General features: G+C 42.6%; 1 protein-coding gene across 1 annotated transcript; it reads left to right on the forward strand.

Moving 5' to 3' along the window:
* Window positions 1-671: 671 nt before the first annotated feature.
* Window positions 672-27,940, forward strand: arfgef2 (ADP-ribosylation factor guanine nucleotide-exchange factor 2 (brefeldin A-inhibited)). The gene is made up of 39 exons (XM_044352834.1): window positions 672-1,139; window positions 3,536-3,566; window positions 3,975-4,098; window positions 5,924-6,070; window positions 7,258-7,437; window positions 8,714-9,020; window positions 9,117-9,263; window positions 10,198-10,325; window positions 10,928-11,061; window positions 12,193-12,427; window positions 12,513-12,612; window positions 13,186-13,325; window positions 13,600-13,708; window positions 13,835-14,024; window positions 14,179-14,290; window positions 14,388-14,593; window positions 14,761-14,845; window positions 15,903-16,074; window positions 16,242-16,393; window positions 16,481-16,609; window positions 16,705-16,863; window positions 16,981-17,128; window positions 17,474-17,570; window positions 17,651-17,691; window positions 17,783-17,952; window positions 19,868-20,019; window positions 20,208-20,380; window positions 20,578-20,738; window positions 20,846-20,976; window positions 21,457-21,586; window positions 21,773-21,908; window positions 22,726-22,864; window positions 23,110-23,167; window positions 23,374-23,482; window positions 23,614-23,753; window positions 23,878-24,055; window positions 24,141-24,279; window positions 25,251-25,368; window positions 26,099-27,940. Exons 1-39 carry the CDS (start codon window positions 968-970, stop codon window positions 26,261-26,263), a joined length of 5,544 nt encoding a protein of 1,847 aa, XP_044208769.1. The 5' UTR covers window positions 672-967; the 3' UTR covers window positions 26,264-27,940.
* The last annotated feature ends 5 nt before the right edge of the window (window positions 27,941-27,945 follow it).

Below are 27,945 nucleotides of genomic sequence, written 5' to 3' on the forward strand. Positions count from 1 at the left end.
TAGTCAAAATTGCGACATCTGCTGGGCAACTTTATATGTAAGGATTCGGGGCGAGATGTCCTGAAAAAGGCAAAATAAGGTAAACTCACTGTTGTCATCTGTTTTATGTTTTCCGTCATATTTTATTTAATAACGGTTATTTACCAAAAACTGTCTCAGTGTATGAATATACCCTTAGCCCTTACTACTTTTATAAAATCTATGATGAATTAGGGATGAATCATGACAGTGATCACTCATTCATTTTCGAGTTCTCCTTAATTATCCCATAATCTCTAGAAGTGGTTATCCCGAGTAATGAACTTGCTATCACCAGAATACGAGCTTTGTTATCTCGACATAACTACATAAAAGAATAATTGCAAACACGGCCGTTCTCGGCTTCCGTAGGGAGGAATGACAGCAGCAAGAAAAACCTGTTTCAACGTTATCTTGGACACCTGCCTGTTGTTTGAAAACTGACTTGAAAATTTGTGAACCCGTGCTTTAGCTTTATTGCTTCATGGTGCTTTAGCGCCACCCGCAGGACATTTCATGAACAGCGCTTCTTCTCCTCGGGAGCGCTTGATTTCCCACCGTTTGCCACACGGTGAAAACAGAACTGTTGCTCAAATGTCGTAACGTTTCCACGGTAGAAATGTTTCGAGCACATTTATGACACGTTCTGCAATGTGGGCTTGAAACTATTTTTTAATTTGCCATCAATCACCGATATGATTATTTGACCCCGTTTGGGAGGTTTCTGATGACTCCTCTAGGTGCTGTAGTCAAAACACCCCAGACAGCTGAGAATCACGTGACATGACGTGTCACCAAGCATGGCGGTGCTGAGCTGAGGTTAGCAGCTCTACTACGGGACTGACATCGATAGCCTGGGTTTCGTTAGCTTTCCTTGTTACCTGCTGCTTATCCGCAGGGCCAGGCCGAAGATGACGGCCTGAGAGAGGAGCAGGAACCAGAGCGAGAGATGCAGCAGCAGCAGCAACAACACGGGCCTCCACAGCAGCAGCAGCAGAGGGCAGAAAACAGTAAAACTAAGAGCATGTTTCTTTCTCGGGCGCTGGAGAAAATCCTCTCGGATAAGGAGGTGAAGAGGAGCCAGCACAGCCAGCTGCGTAAAGCCTGTCAGGTGGCTCTCGGTGAGTGTGTTTGTTTTTGTGTGTCGGTTTGTAAGTATGCTCTACGCGGAGCTTCACTAAAACATTTCTGTCGTGTCTGTCTTGTTGGAGAAAGAGGAGAGCTAGTTAGCGTTAGCATGTGAATTGGCCTTCATCGCCTGCTCAGCTGCCCGTTGACGTTACAGGCAGCGTTAGCTCATTAAACGTTGGCATCGCTTTCACAGCATCATGCTCATTCAGCAGTGCTAATATTTATTGTGCCTTCACATCACATCGCAGTCACCGCTCTTAACGACGGCAGGTGAACATGCTAACAGGTAGCTGTCGTTAGCTGGCTAAACAGACCAATCCCTGTGTTGTACGTATCACTGTCACCCAACCAGACACACAGGCTACCTAAACTCCAGGATACTCTGACGTCCATGCTTTTCCATTCAACACAATCACAGATAGTGTTACACACACACACGTACACACCAGGCTGCTCACTTCATTGTGTTTGTTTTTTATTATATTGGGCTCAAGCTGCCCTGCCCGTGTGTGTGTGTGTGTGTGTATGACCCACCTCCCTCCTTGTGACATTGTTGTTGGGGCTGGTGAATCTGACAGCTGGAAATCAAGGTGCACAATATTTAAGTTTCAAACACGTGATTCTCAGTTGACGGGTACCTGCTCAGGCACACGCAGGGTGTTTTTGCTCTCCCTCCCTCCCTCTCTGTCTTTCAAACAAGAAGTTGCGCTTCATTACTGAAGTCCTCCTCCATTCAAAAGTATGATTTCCTCTTGTTCCTACAGTTGAATGTTTGAACCTCACTGTGCAGAATGACGTATGTGCAGAGTTTGACAGTAGAAGGCTGTTTTCACATTCATCTGCTGAAAGTGGAAAGTTTCTCTTTGCTTATTGAAAATCTAATTTTAAGGGGCGGGCTTAGGAGCATAGTTTGTGACATCACAACTAGTTTGGAAGCCAATCCTGGTCTAATATTCAATTTACACAAGTGTGATGTGGAAACATGAAGCCTCTAGTGCACAAACACTGAGAATGGATTTTACAGTGACGTAGGTGACATCTGTGTTCAGAGGTTAAACTTCTGAAATGAAAAATATTTGCATATTATAGATTCTGGAATTCTTAATGAGGGAGAAGGAGTCGAAACTTGTTAACCAACATTTAACAAGTTTGTGGAAAAACCACATGAGATACATTATTCGACGTAGAATATTTTCTATATATTTTAAAACATGTGTGAAGGGAGCATAAGGTTGATTGCTAAGAGATAAATGTCACAGAGAGATGAGCAAACAGGTCAGTTTGTTTAAGCTGCTTTGTCTGCCAGTGACACTCTCTCATTATTCATGACACCCTGAGAACACAACCCTCCGTCTGACTCTTCACACTACTGATGTAGTACTATGTTGTGTTTGTCCCATTCTCATACTGACTAACTGTGTGCTGTGACTGGTTTAAAACTTAAGTGAGCTCCATGAACATCTCATCTTTCCAGCACGGAAAGCTGATTTGTTTCTCTGTTCAAATACTGAAGTTGTTATGCTGTGGATCGCAGGCTCCTTCATCTGTTGCATCCATGATTAATTAATTAAGCATGCAGCGGAAAGAGAGATTACTTGTTAATGGCTGTTTTTCAGTGAAACATCAGAGCTTAGCCAGGTACCTAAATAAAAAAGGGCATCGGTGTTATTAATGCCTTTCTGTATTTAGCTCCCTAATGTGTTGATACATTACCATGGAGAAAGCAAGCAAGCTCATATCTTTTTAGTATATGATATCAAAATGGTCATACATTCTTGGTAGTTACTCGATCATCACTGGTGATTGTGACATTTCTTGTGAGTATTGCATAAGCTGATTTCCTCTGTGCAGCTCTGTGATACGGGGAGTCCGTTAGAGTTGTGGTATTCACCGCCACATTGAATCGAATCAATTTCTTTGGTCACATCTGGCTGGCTGAATATAAACCGTTACTCTCTGTGTAGCCAGGGCCACAACACCGGTTAGCTGAGGAGTGTGTGTGTGTGTGTGTGTGTGTGTGTGTGTGTGTGTGTGTGTGTGTGTGTGTGTGTGGCTATGGATGAATCAATGTGGGGAAAAAAAATTATGAAGAAATGGAAATTGATTTTAAGTTGCAGATGGGAATGGTGAATGCAGGGGATGACAAAGAGTAAAAATCAGAAGGAGGCTGTTCAATTGAAGTAAACAACAATAAAACAGTTACAGGATAGAAAATATTCTCCCGACTAAAAGGCAAGAAAACAAACAAAACAGCCTGCTGCGGTCAGGTTTGAGATTGGCCCAGTAACCTCCAGATATGGAGTCAAATCACGTCACGCTGCTGTGAGCTGCAAGGGTCGAAGTTCAGACTTGACTAACATTTGATCTCCTGTGTTTCCCTTCATAGATGAAATCAAGTCCGAGCTTGAGAAACAAAAGTAAGTATGCTCGTGCACACACCCTTTTTTTAACCCAGAATGAGTGAACATACAGCAGTAGATTTGAGCTTTTTGTCCTCGTCTTGTGACGTGAGGTAAGATTTGCCCCGAAGACGTGTGCTGTAAACCTCTGCGCTGCTCACTGTGTCATTCAAACAGCCTTCAGACAGCCTACAAGGAAGCTGTTATCTTAACAATATGCTATTATGCTTTTCTAAGATCTACATGTAAAGGTTCAACGCCCTGTAAAACTCTGCACCATGAAAATAAAAATGTACAGTAAAATGTTTTACACAGCATTTGATTTATGAACATCACATACTGGAGTTGTGTAGCTCCAGTGTTTTTTAATATTAGAACAAACGATGTGTTTATAAGATGTTGTTTGCTCTCCTCTCATTACTGCAGGGATGGAACAGTGGTCCCACCCAGAGCCAACTACATCGAGGCTGACAAATATGTGCTTCCCTTCGAGTTGGCCTGTCAGTCAAAGTCCCCCCGGATAGTTAGCACCTCTTTGGACTGTCTGCAGGTTAATATATGCTGACACACATACACACTTATACACACACACATAGAGCAGTGAAATAAACTCAACATCTTCTGCTTCCTTCATCACTCCTTCACTTTCTCACAGCAGGTATTATATGGTTTTATTACCCCTGTGGGGTGGAGGGGTGAAATCTTGCAACACCTGTTTCACATGTGTAACATGCAGTTACAACAATGGCTCTACATTCCACATACACATACACACACACACACACATTTAAATAAGCTCGTATGGTCATATTAGTTATAATCCCTTAAGTACATACAGTGCACTACTGATGAAAAGCCAATTGAGACTGTCAGTGAATCTTAGAGGAGCACACACACACACACACACACACACACACACACACACACACACTTTAAAAAACTTATTTAGCTGTTATCTATTTTATTTCATTTAATTTTTTGTACTCTTAATCGCCATATTTTACTTCTCTCTTTGTTCCTGTTTTTAATGAATAAAATAAATAAAGTAGATTTTTTTATTATTATTATTATTGTTAAAGGAGCACTGAATCTTACACATCAAGTTCAGTATACTAGTTGTAGAGTAATACTCAGCCTGTGAAAACAGTTGCATAATGTCCTTTGTGATTCCAGAGGGAACTGCCCAAAGTCTGAAAAAATGACCCTGATGATGTCATCAGAGTTATTTTAGTTTAGGCTTGGAGACTACACATTTGTGATAGAATAGCTGTGTAACAAACTGGGGGCACAGAGTTTGAATGACATGGGAATTTACCAGACAGGGAACATGTGGTGCCGAATTGACAACAACATTTCTATTGTTCAGCTATGCTAACAAACTGGCAGTTTGGTTTGTTGTTTACGTTGACGTTGACCTGGAGTAGATGACCGTTGGTGGTGGTGTTGAGTTGGCTTGAGACACCATATGTGTGATGATGTTTTCTTGAAGTACAGGCTTTCTGTTTATGGATCTCATTTTCTTTATGTAGTCTTCGCTTGTAAGAACTGTCGTGCCACCCGCCATTCAAACACACAAACACCAGATGCCTTATATCAACTAATATGAGGGCCACCACCATAACCATGTTGTTGCCCCCTACTGGCCTGGAGTTCAAATGGCCACATCATTTCACCCAAATAAAAACCCAATATTGGCTCTATAGACTGTATTGACTCCAACAGAGCACCTAACAAAGGATGCTGTTGAGCTGCATTATGGGAAATGTAGGATCCAGTGTTTTTGTCAGTGGACCTATACTTAAGGCTAACCAACAGGATATTGCAGTGCCTGCTGCTTTGATTTTGACGATTCTTTGTCAGATCTCTTTGTTCTCCAACTTTATGGAAGTACAATACTACTTTAAAATACAAGGACGTGGCTCTGAATGTTATTTAAATTACAGGAGGACCAGCGAGTTTGCTGAAAAACAGATTGTTTTGGCTGAAATTATTACTCCGGTTGGGGTGAGAAATTACTCATATGTGCACTGGACTGTAATAAAATCACTGATCAGCAGGTAATATTAAATGACTCCACCTCACCTTGAGACATAGATCCAGTCTTCATAGGGCTTTAGACACACACAAATGAATCCAGAATTCCTCTTTTTTCTCACGTACGCACTTCGTTTTTTTCCAAATGATCCCAAAACACACAAGTGCTTAAATGAACAACTCAGACACACTTTGTAACAAACACAGTCACACACATTCACAGCGAATTCTGCACCTACCCTCAAAATGACTCAAACAACACAGGAACCCAAAACTACTCCAAAAGTGACTCACACCCACGTTGCCTCTGCTGTCCTAACCTGTGCACTGTCTGATCGTAGAAGCTGATTGCGTACGGCCACATCACAGGCAACGCCCCTGACAGCAGAACCCCAGGCAAGAGACTGATCGACCGGCTGGTGGAAACCATCTGCAACTGCTTCCAGGGCCCACAGACCGATGAGGGAGTCCAGCTACAGATCATCAAGGTACGCCCGGTGCCTCTCCCGTCATCTGGCAGCCTTCAGATCCTCCAGCTGTCATCGCTGTTGTTTATCGTGTCAAACAGTCACTCCTCCATACTCGAGTGCTTTCAGTCATGGTTCACAGCTGTGGCAAAAATCAGTTTCAACATGCCGTGTCTGTTAAGTGAAGAGTAGTGACTTAACAGGAAGGAAAAGTTATATAATATTGAATGTTTAAATAGAACTACATGTATTCATGCCTTGTTTTGCTCCTTGATCACATTGACAACCTGCAATTCTACAACAGAATATTTCTGAATCATTTCTCTGATGTCCATCATTTAATATTTGATGTCTATGATCACACAAACATTTTTAGCATAAAATGAAACCACATTATGGGTTTCTGTTACAAAAGACACTTTTTTTCACTAACCAGTTCTGCTATTTCTTGTATCAGTTTTTCTTTTAAAACAGAAATGAAAGGTTGTCATACTAACATTCTTCATTTGTCACATCTGTATGAATCCAAAGGCATGAAAATCTGCAAAGATTATTTCAAGATATCTATCAAATTTAAAAAGTATCTAATATCCAGTATTTTGCATCTTTAGAGATGGTTTAGTTTATAATGTCGCCCTTTAATACGTCCTGACGAGTGCACACTTGCACCATCTTTCTTTGACTTCTCATCACATTTATTCACATTTCCTGGTCACTTCTTTGGATTCAAAACTTGAGTTGTGTTTGTGCAGTTGGCATCTTAATGGTTTCCTCTTTGTGAATAAAATACACACTCTGGTTGGCTGGAAGGGCAAAGTCTCTCTTGTTTTAAGAAGCACCGACTTTTATGACTGTTGACATAAGATTTACAGGACAGATTATTAACATCTGCTTTGGCTTTCATTCATCTCTGAAGGAGACCTGAATGTCACTGCAGTCCATTTAGGCTGACTAATACTAAACCGACTATAATATATAATAGAGTACTGAAATGAATCAGCCTTATCATTTTCTTTAAGTTGATTATGATCTACACTTGAATTCTGCACCAAGCATGCAGTAACAGATTATGAGAACTACACATCTGCGGCTTTAACGTACCACAGAAGTAGGGAAGTTGGTCGGTGATTCAGCAGCTGCAGCCAGCCTCATCTTCTAAACAAGACATCCTGTCTGATAACTCTTTACTTCCTTGTCTCTGGATCTAGGCCCTGCTGACGGCGGTGACCTCCCCACACATAGAGATTCACGAGGGAACGATCCTCCTCACCGTCAGGACCTGCTACAACATCTACCTGGCCAGCCGCAACCTCATCAACCAGACCACCGCTAAAGCCACGCTCACACAGATGCTCAACGTTATCTTCACACGCATGGAGAACCAGGCTGTTAGTCCAATATGATGTTTTTATGATACATTGCTGCATGGCATCTATCCATACAACTGATGGCAAAATATTAAAGAATTATAGCTTTTGCCTCTCATAATATTCTATATTTTTGTTATTGTCAACAAATCTCAGGAAAAATCCAAAACAATCAAAGTGATAGTCTGTTGCTCAATACTTTCTGACTTCTCCAGCCTGTCTATGGCACTCACCTCCATACCTAGTCATTCCTACTTAGGACATAAATTACTATTTAAGCCCTAAGTAGTAAATTTACTATCTATTATTTTGTTTTGTGAAAAATAGACAGCATGAACAATAGTGAATTTATTTCATTGCATGATCATCTTTCTCTTCATGATACTTTGGTTAGAGTTGATACAACAGTCTGCATAAATATCATTGTTAGAGATAGATTTAGATGCACATTGAGGAGCTGCTTGAAAAGAAAAAATAGCTAATGAAATAGCTATTTACAGTCCGTTTAGATGAATTTAACTCAATTTTCTTTAAAATTTTTAAAAATCTTGTATGTTATTACATCATGATGTCATAGATATGCAAATTAGCACGTGTCGTCATCTAGCAACATTAGCGACTTTTCCTGCGGGCTTTAGCTACTTCCTACTGAAAATAGTTGGCAGCACTGACTCAAAATGAAGGAACATGTCATTCAGTGATTAAGTTCTGTCATTTTTATATGAAATAGTGTTGAATCACAGTCGTTTATCATATGTTTTGCACAAGCCTTCTAACGCAACTCAGCTAGCCAAACTTGAGATAAAAACAATCTAGCTAAAACAATCTGTACTCTTTGGTTCACTCTCACTGCTTTCACCAGTGTTGTTTTCAGTCTGTATTGAGTGAAAAAGCTCTGATAAACCCACTGTACACTCCGGCAGAAACACAAAGGTAGTGACTTGCCGATGGACACTGTGGTCCGTTTAGCAGCTAACGAACAAATGTGTCTTTCAGGAGTTGTCGGAGACCAAAACAGAGCTAAAAGTTGTCATGTGGCCAGAAACAGGACTCCAAATGAATGCTAATGTTGCTCCATATGTGTAATAAGCTAATTGCTTATTTACACATTCAGCCAGCTAGCTATAGTATGTAGGATGATGATCACCAGACCTGTTTGGAATAGCTGAACAAATATGAGATGTGAACTGAGATTCAGTTTTTTTTGACTCTTAATCTCTTAAGTGCTACAGCTACACTCCACTGTATAAAACTGTTCCTCTACATGGCTCCTCTTTACCACCCGCTGCCTCCACAGGCTCTGGAGGCCCAGGAGCAAGAGAAGGAACGGCTGCGTTTGCCCCAGCAGAACCCGTCCCCAGTCCCAGGTAGCCGGAGGTCCGGCTCCCCCCGGTCTGACCGCACACCTACTCCGGAGCCCCAGAGTTCCCCATCCCCAGCAGCCAGTACTCCAGACCTCACTACCACCACCAGCTCCACGCCCCCACCCCCAGCTCCGGACGTGGACCAGGACCAAGCGCCAGACACACCATCAATTAATGGGGAGCCTGAGGGAGGCAATGTACCGATGAATGGAGGAGCAGAACAAGTCACACCATCAAGAGGTATCTGTCATCTCCAGACTTCAGGCAAATATTTACTTTCAGTTTTCAGTTTTGAAATGAAGCATGAAATCTCTCTTTGCTATTTGTTTACATCAGATTCAGTTTTCGAAGATGAAGGTGCAGAGACGCCTCCTGTTGTAGCGGCTCAGCCGGCTGAAGAAGCAGAGAGCAATCCAGCAGAGTCAGCAGCGCCTGAAGGAGACGAGGGAGAGCAACCGCCAACACAGATTCACACTGGAACAGGTCAGAATTCACTGGCCTCAGTTATCTTTTCTTTTCTGTTCTCTGTCTCTTCTCTAAATGTCAGCGACAGTGTTCTACTTCACTGTCATGACTTGAAATTTTCCTCTTGAGTCCCTTTCACACATGCAGTCTATCCCTGAAATGTTCAGGAACATTTCCTGCATTGGGTCATGTGTGAATAAGAGCAGCAATATAGTTACGTTGAATAAACATTTCCAAAAGAATGTGAACATTTTATTTAAAATATTTAACACAAAAAATAGCTCCTCTATTCAAGCAATGACTCCCTTTTTAAAAGTCTGTGTGTCTGTGCTTGGTGTGATAATATCACAGCATGTTCCATTTCACAATCCAAATCATATCCATAACATTAACTACTCTTGTGGAGCACAGAGCAAGGTTTTGGTGAGCAGGCATGTGGAGAGAGGAGATGCGGGGTGTCAGATCCACGGAAAAGAGACGGCAAACTGGTTTGTAATTAAGGATTTAAAATTCACTCGTCGCTCCTGCTGATTAACGGGGCTCAGCGGGCGGACATGCCACTCCACCAGAAACATCTCTGAATGTAGCGACAGTAAGAGCATTTATTTACTGACAAACAGCCTCAACTGTACACACGTCGCACTGATGTTCACAGCTAACGTTATACTGCTAGCTTCATACTCTCTGCTCCGGTCTGGCAGCCACCATCACACACCCTCTCTCTCTCTCTCTCTCTCTCTCTATCTCTGTCGACCACACTCGCTACGCACACAACCTAACCTACACCCCCCCTTCACCCACTGTCCCATCTATTCCGGCATCGCCATGGCATGTGTGAAAAGGCGCAAGATGGAAATGTTCCTGAATGTAGCTGCATGTGTGAACAGTCTAAAAGGTTATCCCAGAGATTTATGGGAAGTATGTGTGAAAGAGGCTTTGGTTTCTCCTCCAGGAGGCGATTACCCAGCCCACCCTGTCACTGAGCAGACAGATGTGGCTCCCTCCAGAGTCAGAGCTGAGGGTCAGCAGATGAACGGCATCATCGAAGACCGCTCCTCTGTTTCTTCAGCTGATATGCTGGTGAGCAGTGTGACTTATTAACTTGTAGTGCAGCGAATTAAAGCATGAAACACTACTGATGCAAAGAGATTTTTTAGTCTTGTTCTCAGCCTCTTCTGTGGAAGCTGAATAATTTAAAAACAGGTCCCCTATTGTGGTACGTTTCTTACATGGCCAGAAAGTTTACTTCCTTTGTGTAGACTTGTGTCTTCCTTCATTTATACCAAGAAACATTTAAATACCAACACTGTTTAGTTCCTCTCATCAGTTACACTTGTACATAGCCAAGGCAAATGAAATATTTTAATGGTTAGAAAGAAATGCCGACTCAAGTTCTGTGAATGTGATGGAAAAGTAGTGAAATACATGTGATGAGTAAAGCGGTGAATTTAAAAAATGAGACACAAATGATCCTTCTGGTAAGACTGTTGAACTACAGAGTGGGATCAATAACTGCAGGTGAGCAGCAGGAAGGAGTTATTGAAGTAACTCCTGACTCCACATCTGGAGTTCTGCCATTAACCGCAATCAATATGGAAGTGTCCTGCCACAGAGAGAGAGGCTGTTTTCCTTCTTTGTCCATTTGCACATACAGTGAGACTGACTCTCTTCATCTGTCTCAGGATGCTGAGGCCCTGCAGGGACCCCACAACGCCGCCCGGTTCTCTCACATCCTGCAGAAGGATGCATTTCTGGTGTTTCGCTCATTGTGCAAACTCTCCATGAAGCCCCTTGCAGATGGACCTCCAGACCCAAAGTGAGTGTTTTTAAAAAATTTTTTTTTTTTTTATGACAATCCCCAACTCTAAATACATGATAGATTGCACAACCAGCTAATTCTCCAAGTCCTCCATGTCTTACTTATCTTAGTAAGATGCATGTGTTTTGACAAAAATCATACCACAAAGATATTTTGATCTAGAATCATTTCATAGGATGATTATACAAACCACTATGGCAGCAATTAGGTTCAACCAGGGGTCTGTTTTTTTCAGGATTTTTCAGTGGGGGCCATTAACCAGTGCAGTGTAAACAAACCTATATGTTCTGCTTATTTCTTTTAATTCATTACAGAACTGAAGATTTCATCTGAGGGTGGAAATGGCATTAATACACCATTTCTGGTTGAATGCCAATCATTTGTATCTGTGAGGAACAAAGTAAAAGTGTTAGAATTCACACATTAAACTATAATATCTGATAGGTTTATTTCAGCACCATGCAATGTTCAACTAACATGGCGCAACTATAGTTTTAATGGCTTTCGCATTAATTGGGATTTACAGGAGCCTTTGTTTGAGAGCAGGTTCATGAAAATTATGTAAAAGTCAAAACTTTCATCATGGAGCCAAATATTTTTCTACACCACAGGCCACTATTTGCCTACCACTGCACTATGGTAACATAAGTGCTTTAATCATCAGCTCTCCAGTTTTGAAAATCTGCCTTGATACAGTTTCTCTCTTTTATTTGGTTTCCTGTTTTTATCATACTACAATTTGCCAAAACACACATAGCTGCCCTCGGCTCACAAACGGCGCTCAATTTCAGTTTCCACAGGTTAATGTGCCCTTTTCCATCCCGGTGTGGCCCTGTCATCTCTAGTTACTGTAACATTAAACCCTGGACCAGCCAGTGTGAATAGACCAGAGTAAACTGAGCCCTGATAGAAGCTCACATAATGACCTACATTAAATACCATCATGCAACACTGTTATACCCAAGTATCTTTTATTCAGTTGACTGTGGAACATTATTTATAGACAGGACATTCATTTCTACTGTCCATGTCGCTATATATGGCTCTTAAGTGTCTTTGTGTATTTTGTCTTGTTTTACACTTTAGCCAGTATAACTAATGCCCGTCCAATTCTTTTTTCCTCTGCAGGTCCCACGAGTTGCGGTCCAAGATCGTTTCTCTGCAGCTGCTGCTCTCTGTGCTGCAGGGCGCCGGGCCAGTGTTTCGCACCCATGAGATGTTCGTTAACGCAATCAAACAGTATCTTTGTGTGGCACTGTCTAAAAACGGCGTCTCCTCCGTGCCTGAGGTCTTCGAGCTCTCGCTTGCCATCTTCCTCACCTTGCTCTCCCACTTCAAAGTCCACCTGAAGATGCAGATCGAGGTACAGAATGTGGACTAAACAGACGGTGTCAGCATGTTGGTCTGGTAGTTGTGATATATTTAATCTCTCTTCCACTTTGCCGCAGGTGTTTTTTCGGGAGATCTTTCTGACCATCCTGGAGACGTCGACCAGCTCCTTTGAGCACAAGTGGATGGTCATCCAGACACTAACACGCATCTGCGCAGGTCCGCTGATGCACATTTTTCTCTTTTTTTCACTCAAAGTTAAAAACACAGTCACACTAATTCTCCCAGTTGTAGCTGCTACTAAATATTACCATCGCTGTACTGGCACTGCTCTAGTAGCACAGCATGAGTCACATCCACAACTAGAGCAAAGCAACTACGTGAAACATTTCTGTTGACTGAACACCAGAGCGTTCCAAAAAGGTTTTTCAAATGTTGGCAGATGTTGGCTGGTATTAGGATGCAGCGGCTAGTGTATCATCTCTTCATGTTGTCTTTTCTTTTTTTTTTTTTTGCAGCCCTGGAGTGATTCTGCTCTTTTTATTTCAGTTGGCACTGATGCATTTTATTCTCGCCTGCTTGGTTAGGTCACTTATGTGTGTCCAGTAATCCAGTATGGATTCAAGAAATGCTGTATTGTAATTAACTGATCACTTCAGCCAACAGTGTATTATCAGTTCAGCTCTGTGAAATAGTTATTTTTTTTGTTCGGAGGATTTTATTTCCTCAGTATCATTTAAAAATGTTCTTCCTCGTGATCCAGTTTTTTGATGAAATTCTTTCCTCCTCCAGATGCTCAGTGTGTCGTCGACATCTATGTGAACTACGACTGCGACTTAAACGCTGCCAACATCTTTGAACGCCTTGTCAACGACCTCTCTAAGATTGCTATGGGCAGGAGTGGTCAGGAGCTCGGGATGACTCCTCTACAGGTAGAGGACCCCCCCCCTCCCCCCATTGTCACTATGATGCAGATTGTAAGGACTGACTCTATAGGAGCACAGGTCTTTGTTAAATAGGACATCTTCCTGGTAAGGGACAGACAAGAACTTCATCAAGCTGTTCACTAAATACAGTTTTTTGAAAAAGAATAAGATATAAGCTACATAAGCTTATAAACTGCACAGTTTCTTAAGTTATGTTTTGCGTGTTACACCATTACAAGTGTGTGTGTGTGTGTGTGTGTGTGTGCTGTAATATGCGCAGGAGCTGAGCCTACGTAAGAAGGGTTTGGAGTGTCTGGTGTCAATCCTCAAATGTATGGTGGAGTGGAGCAAAGACATGTATGTCAATCCAAACCTTCAAGCTAACCTGGGTAAGTGTGTATAGTGTGTGTGTTATGTATGTGAACAATGCACAGGAGAGGGGTAGAATCTAAACCTATCATTATTGTGATGTGTGTGTGTGTGTGTGTGTGTGTGTGTGTGTGATGTGTTTTCAGGTCAGGAGCATCCGTCTGATAACGAGGGAGGAGAGCTGAAGCTCCCAGAGCAGCTGGCGGGACGTCGAGACAGCATCAGCTCGCTGGACTCCACCGTCTCCTCCAGTGTTGCGCTCTCCCAGGCCGACCACCCGGAGCAGTATGAGGTTATCAAACAGCAGAAGGACATCATCGAGCACGGCATCGAACTGTGAGCCCTTTTCTCCCTCTGGTTAGGATTTACATGAGGATTAGTTAGGATCTGTCTTTATTGATGGTAACAGTTCTCAGAGTTCAGAGTGTGGGACTGTTTGTTCTTGTTTAGAGAAGACGGGGATAGATTTGTTCTTATGTTCTCTTCCCAGCTTCAACAAGAAGCCGAAGCGAGGTATCCAGTACCTGCAGGACCAGGGCATGCTGGGTTCCACAGCTGAGGACATCGCCCAGTTCCTACACCAGGAGGACAGGCTGGACACGGTGAGGGATCACACAAGCTTCAATTATACAATGCTGTACTCTCCAGTGATGCTAACAGAAAAATTGATTAGCGACCGTGCTACGTCTGCATCCACAGACCCAAGTGGGTGAATTCTTGGGTGAGAACATCAAGTTCAACAAAGAAGTGATGTACTGCTACGTGGACCAGCTGGACTTCTGCGGGCGGGACTTTGTCTCGGCACTCAGAGCGTTCCTGGAAGGCTTCAGGCTGCCGGGGGAGGCACAGAAGATTGATAGACTGATGGAGAAGTTCGCTGCTCGATACCTGGAGTGCAACCAGGGGTAAGGCTCGTCTTCACTCCTCCCGTAGATTTCCTATTGAAATATGAGAGCACCAGTCGGGTAATCTTATTATCTTTAGCCATAAGAGTTAATGTCGCATTAAAAAGAAAAGATACAGAATGAGCAGTCGAGCTAACTGTCGCTCTGATGTGCTTCTTCTTTTACAGACAGACTCTGTTTGCCAGTGCAGACACTGCTTACGTGCTGGCATACTCCATCATTATGCTCACCACAGACCTGCACAGCCCTCAGGTGAGAACTCTTCATTAGTACTTTATGTTTTGTCACTATGATCACCATATCTGGGCCGTTGAACCATCCAGGATCAGTTCAAAAACAGCTCTATGTAAAAAAAATAAATAGATAATTATGTTTTAGATGCAAACATTTGCATTGGAGGTGGCGTTCAAGACAATGAAATACGATCCAGGAAGTCCACTTTGAGGAACCAGGAACCGTCACATTTTTTGTCAGCCAGTCCTAAGACAAACATCTGAAATACAGCCTTCATGTTACAAAGTAATCTTCCAGGAATGTGTGCTTGCACTTACTTTATTTGCCACAGCAGTACCTTGCCGGATGATATTGCTTTGCATTCCATCAAAGGTTGAGCCACTTCAAAATTTTTTTTGCCAGACTTCCTGCGTGTTTTTTTTGTTTAGTTTTGTTTTTTGTATATTTTTTTCATCCCCATTTAAATGAAGGAGGGGGTTTTATCTGTCTTAGTGCAGCTCTGTACAAATAGCTGCTGCAGCTGATTTATCATGGCTGACAGACCACTGTGACGGGGGAAATTGCTCCCAAAGTTTAAAGTCTGGGAAAGGCAGATCTCTGTGTGACACACACACACACACACTGACTATAGCTGGGGAGAAAACAGAGAGGGATGATGGACGTTAGGCATTGAAAACACTTCCTTGATAGCAATAAAAAAATATCACAGTATATTAAAAGATGCATTGTACTCTGTGCTGCAACATTTCCTTCCTGTTTTCCTGTGTTCTCCTGCTTGAATATGTATTTTTCCTGACTTGATGGTGTGTAGCCGCTCCAGTCCTGCGCAGCGTGATGAGGAGCCAGTAAATACTTGGCAGGAGCTTTAAAGTTTTACCAAAATTCCCCCACATTGATCAGAATAGAAACTAACATCTGAAAAGACATCGGGAAGTTTATGTGTGTGGTTTTTGCAAACTCAGGCAACGCTTGAATAGCTTGACAGAAAATGTTTTTTCTTCATTTCCTTACCTAAGTCCTTCCCTTTTTAATAATCACCCCCAAATGTCTTTTTCCATCTTCCTCACCGATGAAGGTGAAGAACAAAATGACAAAGGAGCAGTACATCAAGATGAACCGTGGTATTAATGACAGTAAGGACCTGCCGGAAGAGTATCTATCTTCCATATATGATGAGATCGCAGGCAAGAAGATCGCCATGAAGGAGAGCAAAGAGTTTTCAATCACCCCCAAGTCCACCAAGCAGAGTGAGTCTCATTTATTGCTTAAAATGCTCAAATAAAACCTTTTCTCCTCGTCTCTCTGAACTTCACCGTCCGTCACATATTGCCTGATGTCCTCTCGGCTCATCATCTTCCTGACACTGTTCTCTGTTTGCTGAAAAACACATTGATGTCCTCCTTCCTTCCATCAGGCGTGGCCAGCGAGAAGCAACGCCGTCTGCTGTACAACATGGAGATGGAGCAGATGGCGAAGACGGCTAAAGCTCTGATGGAGGCCGTCAGCCACGCTCAGGCCCCCTTCTTCAGTGCTACGCACCTGGAGCATGTCAGGCCCATGTTCAAGGTATGATGTCAGACAAAATATGAATAACAAGTATTTGGAAGAATGAAAAAAAATGAATTAAAAGGTTCCAATTTCTGTATGTTCCAGCTGGCGTGGACCCCCCTGCTGGCAGCGTTCAGCGTGGGACTGCAGGACTGCGATGACCCAGAAGTGGCCTCACTGTGTCTGGAAGGCATTCGATGTGCCATCAGGATCGCCTGCATCTTCAACATGCAGGTACAGTGATGTCCAGTCACATATTGCTTCAGTTATATTTTATTTAGTCATTGACTCAGTGTTCTTGGTGCACGTATTAACTGGCCTTTCTGTAGTTGGAACGAGATGCGTATGTCCAGGCCTTGGCCAGGTTCACCCTGCTGACAGCCAGTTCCAGCATCACAGAGATGAAACAGAAGAATATTGACACCATCAAGACCCTGATCACTGTGGCCCACACTGATGGAAACTACCTGGGCAACTCCTGGCATGAGGTGACTCCCTACATGCTAATATGATTTTATGAAGTTTAGTAGCAGAGAAGAAGCCACACCATCTGCATGCACAGTGTTTACTTGAACTGTTTTGTGATTGATGTCTACGTGCTGTAGATCCTGAGGTGTATCAGTCAGCTGGAGCTTGCCCAGTTGATTGGCACTGGGGTGAAGACACGCTACATCTCGGGGGTGGTCCGGGACAAAGACGGCGGCATCAAGGGTTTACCCACTGGCACAGAAGAGTTCATGCCCCTGGGACTAGGTAGGAAACTTAACTATTCACAGTTTAACCCCTACCTCATATTATCAACTGCAAAAATTGTCCGTAGCCTGAGTATTCACATCATAACTGCTGTATTCCTTCTACAGTTTTAGTCAATGTCAACCTTCTCAGGCCATTGAATATTCAATATGAACTCAAACAGCCATTGTTTATTGTAAAAACTATAATCCACATCAGTTCCCTCTTTATGTCTCTCTGAAAATAAGTCATTACATATAACATCACACAGAAATTCTACATCTATACCCACTTCATTGTGCTTCTAAAAGTCACATACATTTGTCTGTGTACATCAGCTTGTGTTCAATGTGTTTGGTTTTGCAGGAAACCTGGTGGGAAGTCAGGACAAGAGACAGATGGCTCACATCCAGGAGTCAGTAGGAGAGACCAGTTCTCAGAGTGTAGTGGTAGCTGTGGACAGGTGAGATACGGGACATTGCTTATTCACTTTGTCAATGTTTTTGTAACCTACAAATACTAAAACTGCTTTAATATTTGCAGGATCTTCACTGGCTCCACCAGACTAGATGGAAATGCAATCGGTTGGTGTTATACCTTTCTCTCACATGTCTCTGTTCGTCTTATGTTGCAAAGAAAGTTATTGATAGACTGCTGCTGTTTAATTGATTCCAGTGGACTTTGTGCGGTGGCTGTGTGCGGTATCAATGGATGAGTTGGCCTCAGCACACCAGCCAAGGATGTTCAGCCTGCAGAAGATTGTGGAAATCTCCTATTACAACATGAACCGCATCAGGCTGCAGTGGTCTCGAATCTGGCAGGTCATAGGCGACCACTTCAACAAGGTCAGTGGACCAAAAGGTCTACAGTAGGAGGCAAATATCTTGCATTCTGTGCTCTGTAGGCCTTTTACATACTCTGTGTGCGAGTATGCAAACTATGCAAAGTTGATTTCACAGTTTGTGTTCTAAAAATATATCACCTGAAAATGTATAACTAGGAAGAAGTTTTAGTTACAGTCTCATGCAAAGGGTGGTATGGCAAACACTAGTGGGATGAAACTGTGTTCCCTCAGTTGTGCTCTCTGCCGCTTCGCACACTTTGTTTTGTCCTGTATTGCCTCCTTTTGGACTCTGATTTATTACTGCTACAAGGACATAAGAAGGCTCTTAAATTATGTCTACACAGGCTATGTGTTCGCAGAATGCAGACTGGACATTGTCATTTATTTTGTTGTACATGAGTAGGGTATGTTTTGGACCCCCCAAAAAAATTAGAACTGAAACTGTCATTTATCACTGAAAGCACAGATGGACAGTTTAATTTTTTTATTTCCCAAAGGCACAGTATTGTATGGGTCATCAGTCAGTAATGCCATTTTAGACCCAATATTATGGGTCTGCTGTAATTGATATTATTACATCAACAATGGATGAAATGTGAAGGTGATGAGTCCACAGAGAATTATCACCCAACTCTGTAGCTCCCCTCATTTCTTTGTAGCATTTTAGCATCGTTCAGCTCATTGTTTTGGTTTTCCAGCCTGCAACTTTACCGTTTTGGTTCACTGTCACTGCTCTCATCAGCAATGTTTACAGCCATAGCAGTAGTTTTCATTTGTGAAACTTAAATTATTGATTTGAGTATTGAGTACATAAACTTAAAGGACAGGTTCATAATTTTTCAAAATTTTCTTAAAGCAATGGTCAGGAGCCCAAATGAACATTGAAATTGGTTTTTCTTGCCATAATCATTCCTCCTGTTCATACTGACCATTAGAAAATTTATTTGCCCCAAACAGCCAGTGAGCAACAGCAGGCATCGACTAGTCCCCAACCAGCATGGTGATGTTACTGAGGCTCAGTCTGAATTAACCCAAAATAAACTTAAATTTTGTTGTAATTTAATTACAATTAATGGATCAAATGGATGCTGAAATAACTACATCATAATGCTGATTTTTTTTTAAAAGTCTGAATTCATGCCTTGTCAGGTCTGTCCCCAACATGACACACAACCAACTTTTAAAATGCTTTTCTTCTGAATGAAGTTCAGATTGATTAGAACTATGCTAACATCGTAGCTGCCTCATCCACACTCAAAATAATGTCATCTAAAGGCATAAATACGGCAGCGACGTTATTGTTTATACACATAGCTATCTACATACTGTGTAACTTTGAAATTATATAAACTTATTGATGACAGCAGCTGAGGTGATGTGTGACTCCAGTGTTAACTAAGCTCCGGCTTGGTCCCCTGGTCCAGCCCTACGATATGTGTGAATTTTTCGCCCTTAGCTTACTTTAGCCAGGTCCTGGCTGGCGCTTGCGAAAAAAACATGGTGGACCTCAGGAAACTTAGTGGGTGGAGACTCAGATAGAGGCATGGATGAGGGGCAGTACAATTCTGTAGTTTAAATGAAGCCCCAAGTGACATCAGAAGGGGCATCAAATCTGAATGGCTTGTTGAATCACAAGAGCACAGAACAAGCCAGCCCTCACCAAACTGACTTTGTGGTCTTATTTCACAGTTTGTGTGTTAGTAGGCATATCAGAGACCCAAATATATATGCACAAGCATTGAAAAAGTGAGTTTATCATAATATGGCCCCTTTAAGACAGACTTGAAAAATTGTGAACATATCCTTTAACAAACTGTCCTGAAAAGAAGCTATATCAATGTGATTGTCTTTAGTAAAACTGAGTGAATTTAATGCATTGCTGAGCCCCAATTCATGACTGTTGTGTCTCTCTATAGGTGGGCTGTAACCCCAATGAGGATGTAGCCATCTTTGCTGTGGACTCACTGAGGCAGCTCTCCATGAAGTTCTTGGAGAAAGGAGAGCTGGCCAATTTCCGCTTCCAGAAAGACTTCCTCAGACCTTTTGAGCACATCATGAAGAAAAACAGGTAGAGAATACTGTGAGAATAAATACTACAAGATGAGAGACTGTCTCAGTACAAAAGTGTTCCCGAGGTATTTATAGAAACACTGCTACAGGGTTAAAGGGTTACACAGTAGATATATGAAGAAGAACGATATCAACTCTCAAAGATACGCAGCGTTACACCATGGTAACGACTCCCCCTTCCCTTAGGTCCCCCACTATCAGAGACATGGTGATCAGGTGTGTGGCTCAGATGGTAAACTCCCAGGCAGCCAACATCCGTTCAGGTTGGAAGAACATCTTCTCAGTGTTTCACCAGGCAGCCTCTGACCACGACGAGACCATAGTGGAACTAGCCTTCCAGACCACCGGCCACATTGTCAGTGAGTATGAGCGCTACTGTTCCCTCAGATGATAAAACCAAGTGACAGAGGTTGTGTTCTGTCAACCTGCTCAGCTGACGGTTAGACAGATTCTCATACTGCTTCTGTATGAGGAGAGATTGAAGACCGCAAATCGACGTCTAGTTCCTTCCTGTTTTCTCACTTTCCTTTTCTCCTCTTCATCACTCTTCCTTCAGTGAACACCTTCCAGGAGCACTTTGCAGCTGCTATCGATTCGTTCCAGGATGCAGTGAAGTGTCTGTCAGAGTTCGTGTGCAACGCAGCTTTTCCTGACACTAGCATGGAGGCTATCAGACTCATACGGCACTGCGCTAAATACGTCTCCGAAAGGCCACAGGTGGGAACAGCAGAGTTGTGACAGTGCTGGTTTCAATAAAATAAAAATAATGAAAAAATCAAAAATAATGGTATGTGTATATTGTGTATTGCTGTGTCTCTGTCCAGGCGCTGAGGGAATACACCAGCGATGACATGAACGTTGCCCCTGGCGATCGGGTGTGGGTTCGTGGCTGGTTTCCCATTCTGTTTGAGCTTTCTTGTATCATCAACCGCTGCAAGCTGGATGTCCGAACCAGGTAGCAAAAACCACTCAGCATGGAGTTTAGCTGAACAGTTTAAACCCAACTCATGCTGCACCCTTTATTTCAGTCATAGCTCAGTCACATTTCTGAGTAGCCCAACTGATTGTGAAAATAATAACACATGGCATGTGTAGTTTGGCGTGTAGTGTCACAGGCCTGTAAATAAAAGCAGAGGAAACTGAAGAAAACCAAAGAGTTCAAAGAGTTCAACACTTTACTGTACAGTTTTTTCAGTACAGTTTCAACTACACATGTTTCCAAAATGTCTGGTCTCCTCTTGTGCTTTACCTTCCTGCATTTCACACAAATAATTGCAAAACACAACAAATTCTTCTAAAATCTGAACTTGAGGAGGAAATGATATTGCAGCATCATAACGTATCGCTAGTAATCCCATACTCTACCTGCTTTGTTCTTGCTGAGTCGTAATGCAACAAGATTGATGACTAAACCGTTTGTCTTTGCTTCTGGCAGAGGTCTAACAGTCATGTTTGAGATCATGAAGAGTTACGGCCACACCTTTGAGAAGCACTGGTGGCACGACCTCTTCAGAATCGTCTTCCGCATCTTTGACAACATGAAGCTCCCTGAGCAGCAGACAGAGGTCAGAGGTCACCGATGGCAGGCCATCAAGTCCCATAGTTGTTTTATATTATGACAAGTCACTTACATATGAGAGGGTTAATCCTCTTTTCTGATCTAGAAGAGACAGAATAACTGCACATACAGTGATGGAAAGGAGTTTTTTAAAATGTGACTTTACTTACATCTGCTCGTTTGTTTCTTCCAGAAAACTGAGTGGATGACGACAACATGCAACCATGCACTATATGCCATCTGTGATGTGTTCACCCAGTTCTATGAGCCTCTCAGTGAAATCCTGCTGGCAGACATTTTCACACAGTTACAGTGGTGTGTCAGGCAAGGTGGGTGTTTAAAATCATGTAGACAAGTACAGCGCTTATGATACTCATCTGTCCACACACGCAGATTTTAAACAGAGAGGGAACACTGATGTGACGTTACAAACGAGATATTTTGGTGCTCTGCTGAACAGCTGGCTTGTAGTTGAGGATGTCAATATCAGTAAGGGGCTGAGTGGAGAGGGGGGCTGACATGTTAACCAGCTACTCTATTTTTTTTTAAACCGAACACTAGTAAATTAACCATGTTTATCACTGTTACTGAATTTATGACGGGCCAGCTAAGGGAATAAGACCCCACCCCAGATTCCAGATGTTTAGACTCTGCCAAAAGAGAAAAAGTAAAAAGAAAAAATTCATAACCCAATCCCTTGTCTGATCTTCTTTTCCCCCTCTAATAGTTTATGTACAGTCCCTAAGTAATAGATTTTTAAAAGAGATTTTTTGGCCCTTTTTTTAGGTAGCAGAGAGATGACGGCAGAAATGAGGGCAGAGAGAGAAGGGGAATGAGATGTAATAAAGGTGTCCCAGCTAGACTCAAACCATGGACAGTGACCCCTCAGGCCACCAGGAGGACACCCTGGTGATAGTTCTATGAATGCACGTTAAAGAAGAAATCCTGAATAACAGATTTGGATTAGAATTTAGACATGACACAATTTTATCCTCCAGGACTGTGCTATAAAATATGAAAAAATGAAGCAAGCCCAACATTCAGCAACAGGATAGAACAGGATCTTCTTAGATTCCAGTCTCCAGCAAGCACCTCATGACCCTCAGTGAAGTTGCATGTAGCAGCTGATTCTCTTCTCTCTTACAGACAACGAGCAGCTGGCTCGGTCGGGGACCAACTGTCTGGAGAACCTGGTGATTCTGAACGGGGAGAAGTTCAGCCCCTCAGTCTGGAACATCACCTGCTCCTGCATGCTTGAGATCTTCCAGAACACCAGCCCTCACGTGTATGTCTGCAATTAGTGTACTTCGAACCAGAGATCAGCTCGATTCAGTTTTAAAGATGTTAATGAAACTGCTTATGAAGGTCTTCTTGATAGCATACATTCAGAGGGAATCAAAGGGAATTAAGGAATTAAGGCAAATGCATGTCAAAGCTATGAGTTGCTTTAGTACAACTAATTATATGACCGGATGTTGGTTATCACAACACTTTTCCCTGATCTGCTGTTCTGTTTGCTTTTCACATCAGTTTGTTGACTTGGCGGCCGGCTGGACAGGAGGAGGAAGCTGCTGATGGCAAACATTTTGTAAGAAAATAAACAGACACTCATTGACTAAACAGTAATAATGTACAACAGCAGCTCAGCAGATGCTTCATACTTGGTCTTGAACATGATAAGAGCCATGTAGCCAATAAAGGGACTGCTGTATTTCCTTAATATCTTTCCGCCATATAAGAAGAACGACACTAACATGTGAATGTTCATGGCGTTTGTCGCTGTTCCGTCTCCAGGATGCTGATTTTGACACCCAGTCCCAAAGCAGCTACGACAGAGCTCTGTCTGAGAGAGGACACAGCCAGATGTCCAGCGACGACACCTGGAAGGGAAAGTCCAACGCTAGTGAGTGCACAGCATGCACAAGCACACACACACACACACATAATTCACATCTGCTGTCAATTCAAATCCCACCTTCACATGTCACGTATCTGCTCACATCTCTCCACCTCTTGTGCTTTTCTATGCTACAGGAGTTTCAGACCAGAAGCTGTTTGCGGGACTGCTGATTAAATGCGTGGTACAGCTGGAACTGATCCAGACCATAGACAACATCGTCTTCTTCCCGACAACCAGCAAGAAAGAGGATGCTGAGAACATGGCTGCGGCACAGGTAGATAACAACAACAGCTGCTGTCAGTCTTTATTTCAACATCACCGTTTTAGTTTGTATTTAAGGAAATGTCACAGTTGAATCTGTGCTCACTAATCTGAACAACACGTCATCCTCCTGTTAGCGAGATGCTCTGGAAGAGTCTGAAGCTGAAGGAGGAGAGCCGGGTCCAGATCAGGGTATGTACAGACACATGACCTCTGCACACCTCTTCAAGCTGCTGGACTGTCTGCTGGAGTCGCACACCTTCGCCAAGGACTTCAACTCCAACAACGAACAAAGGACAGCGCTCTGGAGGGCAGGTAAATAAAAAGAGACAGTAGAGATACAGAGGGGGGGGGTATGACCAGTTGTTAGACCACCTAACGTTAACCTCTTTTGATTCAGGCTTTAAAGGGAAATCCAAGCCCAACTTGTTGAAGCAGGAGACCAGCAGTCTGGCCTGCAGCCTGAGGATTTTGTTCAGGATGTACTCTGATCGTCAGCTGCAGGACTCGTGGCCTGACATCCAGACACGCCTGCTGCTGTGAGTCCAACACACTCAACACGCTCAACTTCATCACCACAGCATTGTGTTTTAAAGGATGTTGTATAGTTTTGTCATTGTTTCAAAATCTCATGAAAAGACTAAAACCAACAACACATTTGTCTGTATCTTAATGCTTTCTGCCTTCCACAGCTAGTTAGTGGTTTTCAGCCACAAGCTCCTATGTTTTCATTTAAAAAAAAAAAAAGGTGGGAAGTAAAAAGTGCATTTTACAGATTGGCTCAAAATAAACAACAGTGTGTGTGTTCATGGTAATGAATGTCACCCAGTGTGGCCTGTGGCTCTTTAATATGTTTTTGATCATTTTTAGAGAACAATGAGCTCAACGACACAGAGGAATGATATAAACACACAATACTTCATGGTTGGTTTTGGTCTTTTCTTGGGATTTGTTAGACTATCACCAGACTTCCAAACTTAACAGACAGACAATCCACAGCTGACAACAGTCTTATCTCTACTACCTCCAAATGTTTCCAGTATGTCACTGCCTGGTTAAATGTTAAACCTTAGATAAAGAAGCAGCAACTGTGTCATTAGCAGAAAGCGCAGTGCTGCTGTTTGTTCATGTGGAGTATGAGCTGTGTTCTCACACACGGCTCGTACCTCATCACGGTATATATTTATGAACTGTACACTGTGTGTGTGCGTGATTCATAGAATATGTGAGAGCACAAATCACCTTGTTATGTTTGTCACCGAGCAGCTGCAGTGGAGCAGTTGACTCATGTATTACATCAAGAATACGTATGTGTGGTGTTAATGATTAAATGGCCGGATGTGCTGCCTCGGCCTGCACGTCTATGATAATAATAATAATAATAATAATAATTGTGTGGTCACAGCTCTGATACAGGTCGACCGATGCTGTCTGTTCAGTGTCGGAGAGACATCAGTATTGCATAATAGTCTAATATGTGTGTGTGTGTGTGTTGTGTTGTCCCTCTCAGGGTGTGTAGTGAAGCTCTGGCCTACTTCATCAGTTTGACCTCGGAGAGCCACAGAGAGGCTTGGAACAGCCTGTTGATGCTGCTGCTCACCAGGACGCTACGGCTGCCCGACGACAAGGCAGGAACACACACACACACACACACACACACACACACATACGCACATACGCACAATCTATATTTACAACATAACGGAGCTTTATGGATCATAACCAGGAAACCTTGAAAATCTTCAAAAGACGCTTTAGATTCCTCTTTTGTGATTATAAACACATCTCTGAGCTGTCACCTATGAATCACACATTCTCTGTGTGATGGCACTATTCATGATGACTCATAGCTGCCCGTTACTCAGGGTTTCTTTCCAGGGTGTCAAACTACAGCAGCTTCTCAGTCCGAAAACAACCCGGCACGTAGCTCGAAGCAGTAGGAAATATTGGCGCCATGCAGCCATCTTCAAAAGAAAATGCCAACACCACACAAACCACTGCATCAACAGAAATCACAACAGTATTGTAAAAGTGGACCAGCTGGCACCGTTCTCTTGTGCAAGGTCTGCTTGTACAGTTCACACTGTGGGAAAGTTGTTAAAAGAAATTTTGTGGTACAAATTAAATTTATTTGCCTGAATGCGATTTTTGTAATTCAATAAAATTGCACTTAAAAACACCAAAATACAGCTGAAAGATAGATCAGTGAAGACAAAAATGGCTTCTCAGGACATTATTTTAATACCTTGCTGTGAACTCTCTCTATATTTCCAAATAGTGGCATTAAAGCACGTACAATATGTCACTTGGTTGAATCGTGGTGCTGATTTACATTTTCTCTCCTCCTCCTTTTTCCAGTTCAAGCCCCACGCTTCCTGCTACTACCCTCACCTGTGTGAAATGATGCAGTTTGACCTGATCCCCGAGCTGCGGGCCGTCCTCAGGCGCTTCTTCCTGCGGATCGGTTCCGTCTTCCACATCGCGGCTCCCGACGGGCCGCCCGCCTGGATTCCCGCATCTTAGAACGGGCACGCATGTGTGTGTGTGCGGGAACAGGTGGAAGGAAGGACGGGAGAAACGTGGGGGGGGGATGACAGCGGACACTGATGAGAGACTTTTCCCCTCTTTTGGACTGAAGCAGTTTACAGAGGGGGGGGGGCTACACTGTCAGGAGGAAGACGATGAAGACTGTAGCTTTTCTGTCTCAGTTCAGGACTTCAGCGTTAAAGTGTTCAGCTTTTCTACTGCGTTCATCTTGTAGAAAAGTCTCTTTTTTTTTTTCCTGTTCTTTCTTCCTTCTTTCTCTCGGGGATGAACAGCACTGTGACCAGCGCTCTCTGCTGACTGTTGTCATTCATCATCCCCTCCTGTAATAACTAGAAACGAACTGTAAACAAATAATTTATTGAAATTGTTGCAAACCCTGTATCTGATTTTGATGGTTTTGTTTTTTGTTTGTTTGTTTTTTTTTAAAATACTTAACTAAGAAAAAAAAAGTATATCAAAATGCTGAAAGCAAATGAACAACACCATTGAATCGGATGAACTTTACATTTGCCCTTTGTGAAAATCTCTATTGGCCACCTGTGCCTGTTAGAAAATGATGACACCATCAGTGTCGCCCTTATTGTGAGTTTGGTGATCTAATCAAAAGTATGTTGTAATATCTGGACCCTCATGTATCAGTGTCCATCCCAAAGCATTGTTTGTCACTTTAATGTTTATGTTCCCTCTTATGTCTGTGTTATTAGGTAGCGGGCTATTGGCAAACTCTCAGCTGCAGGTGACAAGAATCTGCATGTCCTACAACACTATCAAAGATCAGCCGCGGCTTTGACTCTGTGACGTCTCTGCTCTCTGTGACACAACCGTCCCGTCATCTTTATCAGTCTTGCCTGTCAACGAGATTTTACTTATTTATTTCGCTCATTCGCTTTAATTTGTTTTTTTGTTGTTGTTTTTTGAGGATAATCGCTGGTTTACAATGAAAGGTTGTTTGAAAGACTGGTTACTTCCCTCTGTCATGCATTCCTTTATATGTTGACCTAGTAAGCCTTACACTGAAGGACTGAACATGGTGTCAACTCTTCCCGGCTTTCAGAATTACAGCTGGCTCATAAAACGCTTCACTAATCCATCAATTGGCCCTATAAGGTGACACACAGTAGTCGTCTGTTTCCATCACACTCTTTTGCACATCTGTTTGCTGACTGTGTTAAGACAGTCTTGTATTAACACCGCTCAGTGTACCGACTTGTTCGGGATAGTTGGAATGCCCATCAGTGTTGTGTCACATTCAACAGTAAAAGTTCAACCACGTGAAGGGTTCAGGAACGGAGCCAAAACCAAAGCTCACATCTACAGAGACAGTGGAACCTCCGCATCCTGAATCCTCCTTTATTTCATGCCTTTTTTTTAAAAGAAGGATGTATGTAATTATTTAAAGTGCATTTAAATATTTTTTTTTTTGAGAAGCATTCCTTCCCTCGCAACTATGGATGTCTACTTTTCTTCCCTAACGCTAGGGAACATATAAATATATATATATACAGTAAATGAAAAAATGCAGACTGTAAAGTTTTCAATGTAAGATACATAGAAATGAAAGCGCTATACGGTTCTATACATAATATTGTGATGTAATCTTCCAAGCATTTGGTGAAGTAATCAATAAACCTGAATTCTGATCCACTCCATTGATTATT

Source organism: Thunnus albacares, chromosome 5, assembly GCF_914725855.1.
Source record: "Thunnus albacares chromosome 5, fThuAlb1.1, whole genome shotgun sequence".
NCBI lineage: Eukaryota > Metazoa > Chordata > Actinopteri > Scombriformes > Scombridae > Thunnus > Thunnus albacares.

Excerpts from the sequence above, each read along its gene's own strand:
- arfgef2 (XM_044352834.1), top strand. The coding sequence starts at position 968 with ATGCAGCAGCAGCAGCAACAACACGGGCCTCCACAGCAGCAGCAGCAG. Across the intron at positions 3,567-3,974 it reads TCCGAGCTTGAGAAACAAAA|GGATGGAACAGTGGTCCCAC; the intron begins GTAAGTATGCTC and ends TCATTACTGCAG. Across the intron at positions 20,977-21,456 it reads AAGCTGGATGTCCGAACCAG|AGGTCTAACAGTCATGTTTG; the intron begins GTAGCAAAAACC and ends TGCTTCTGGCAG.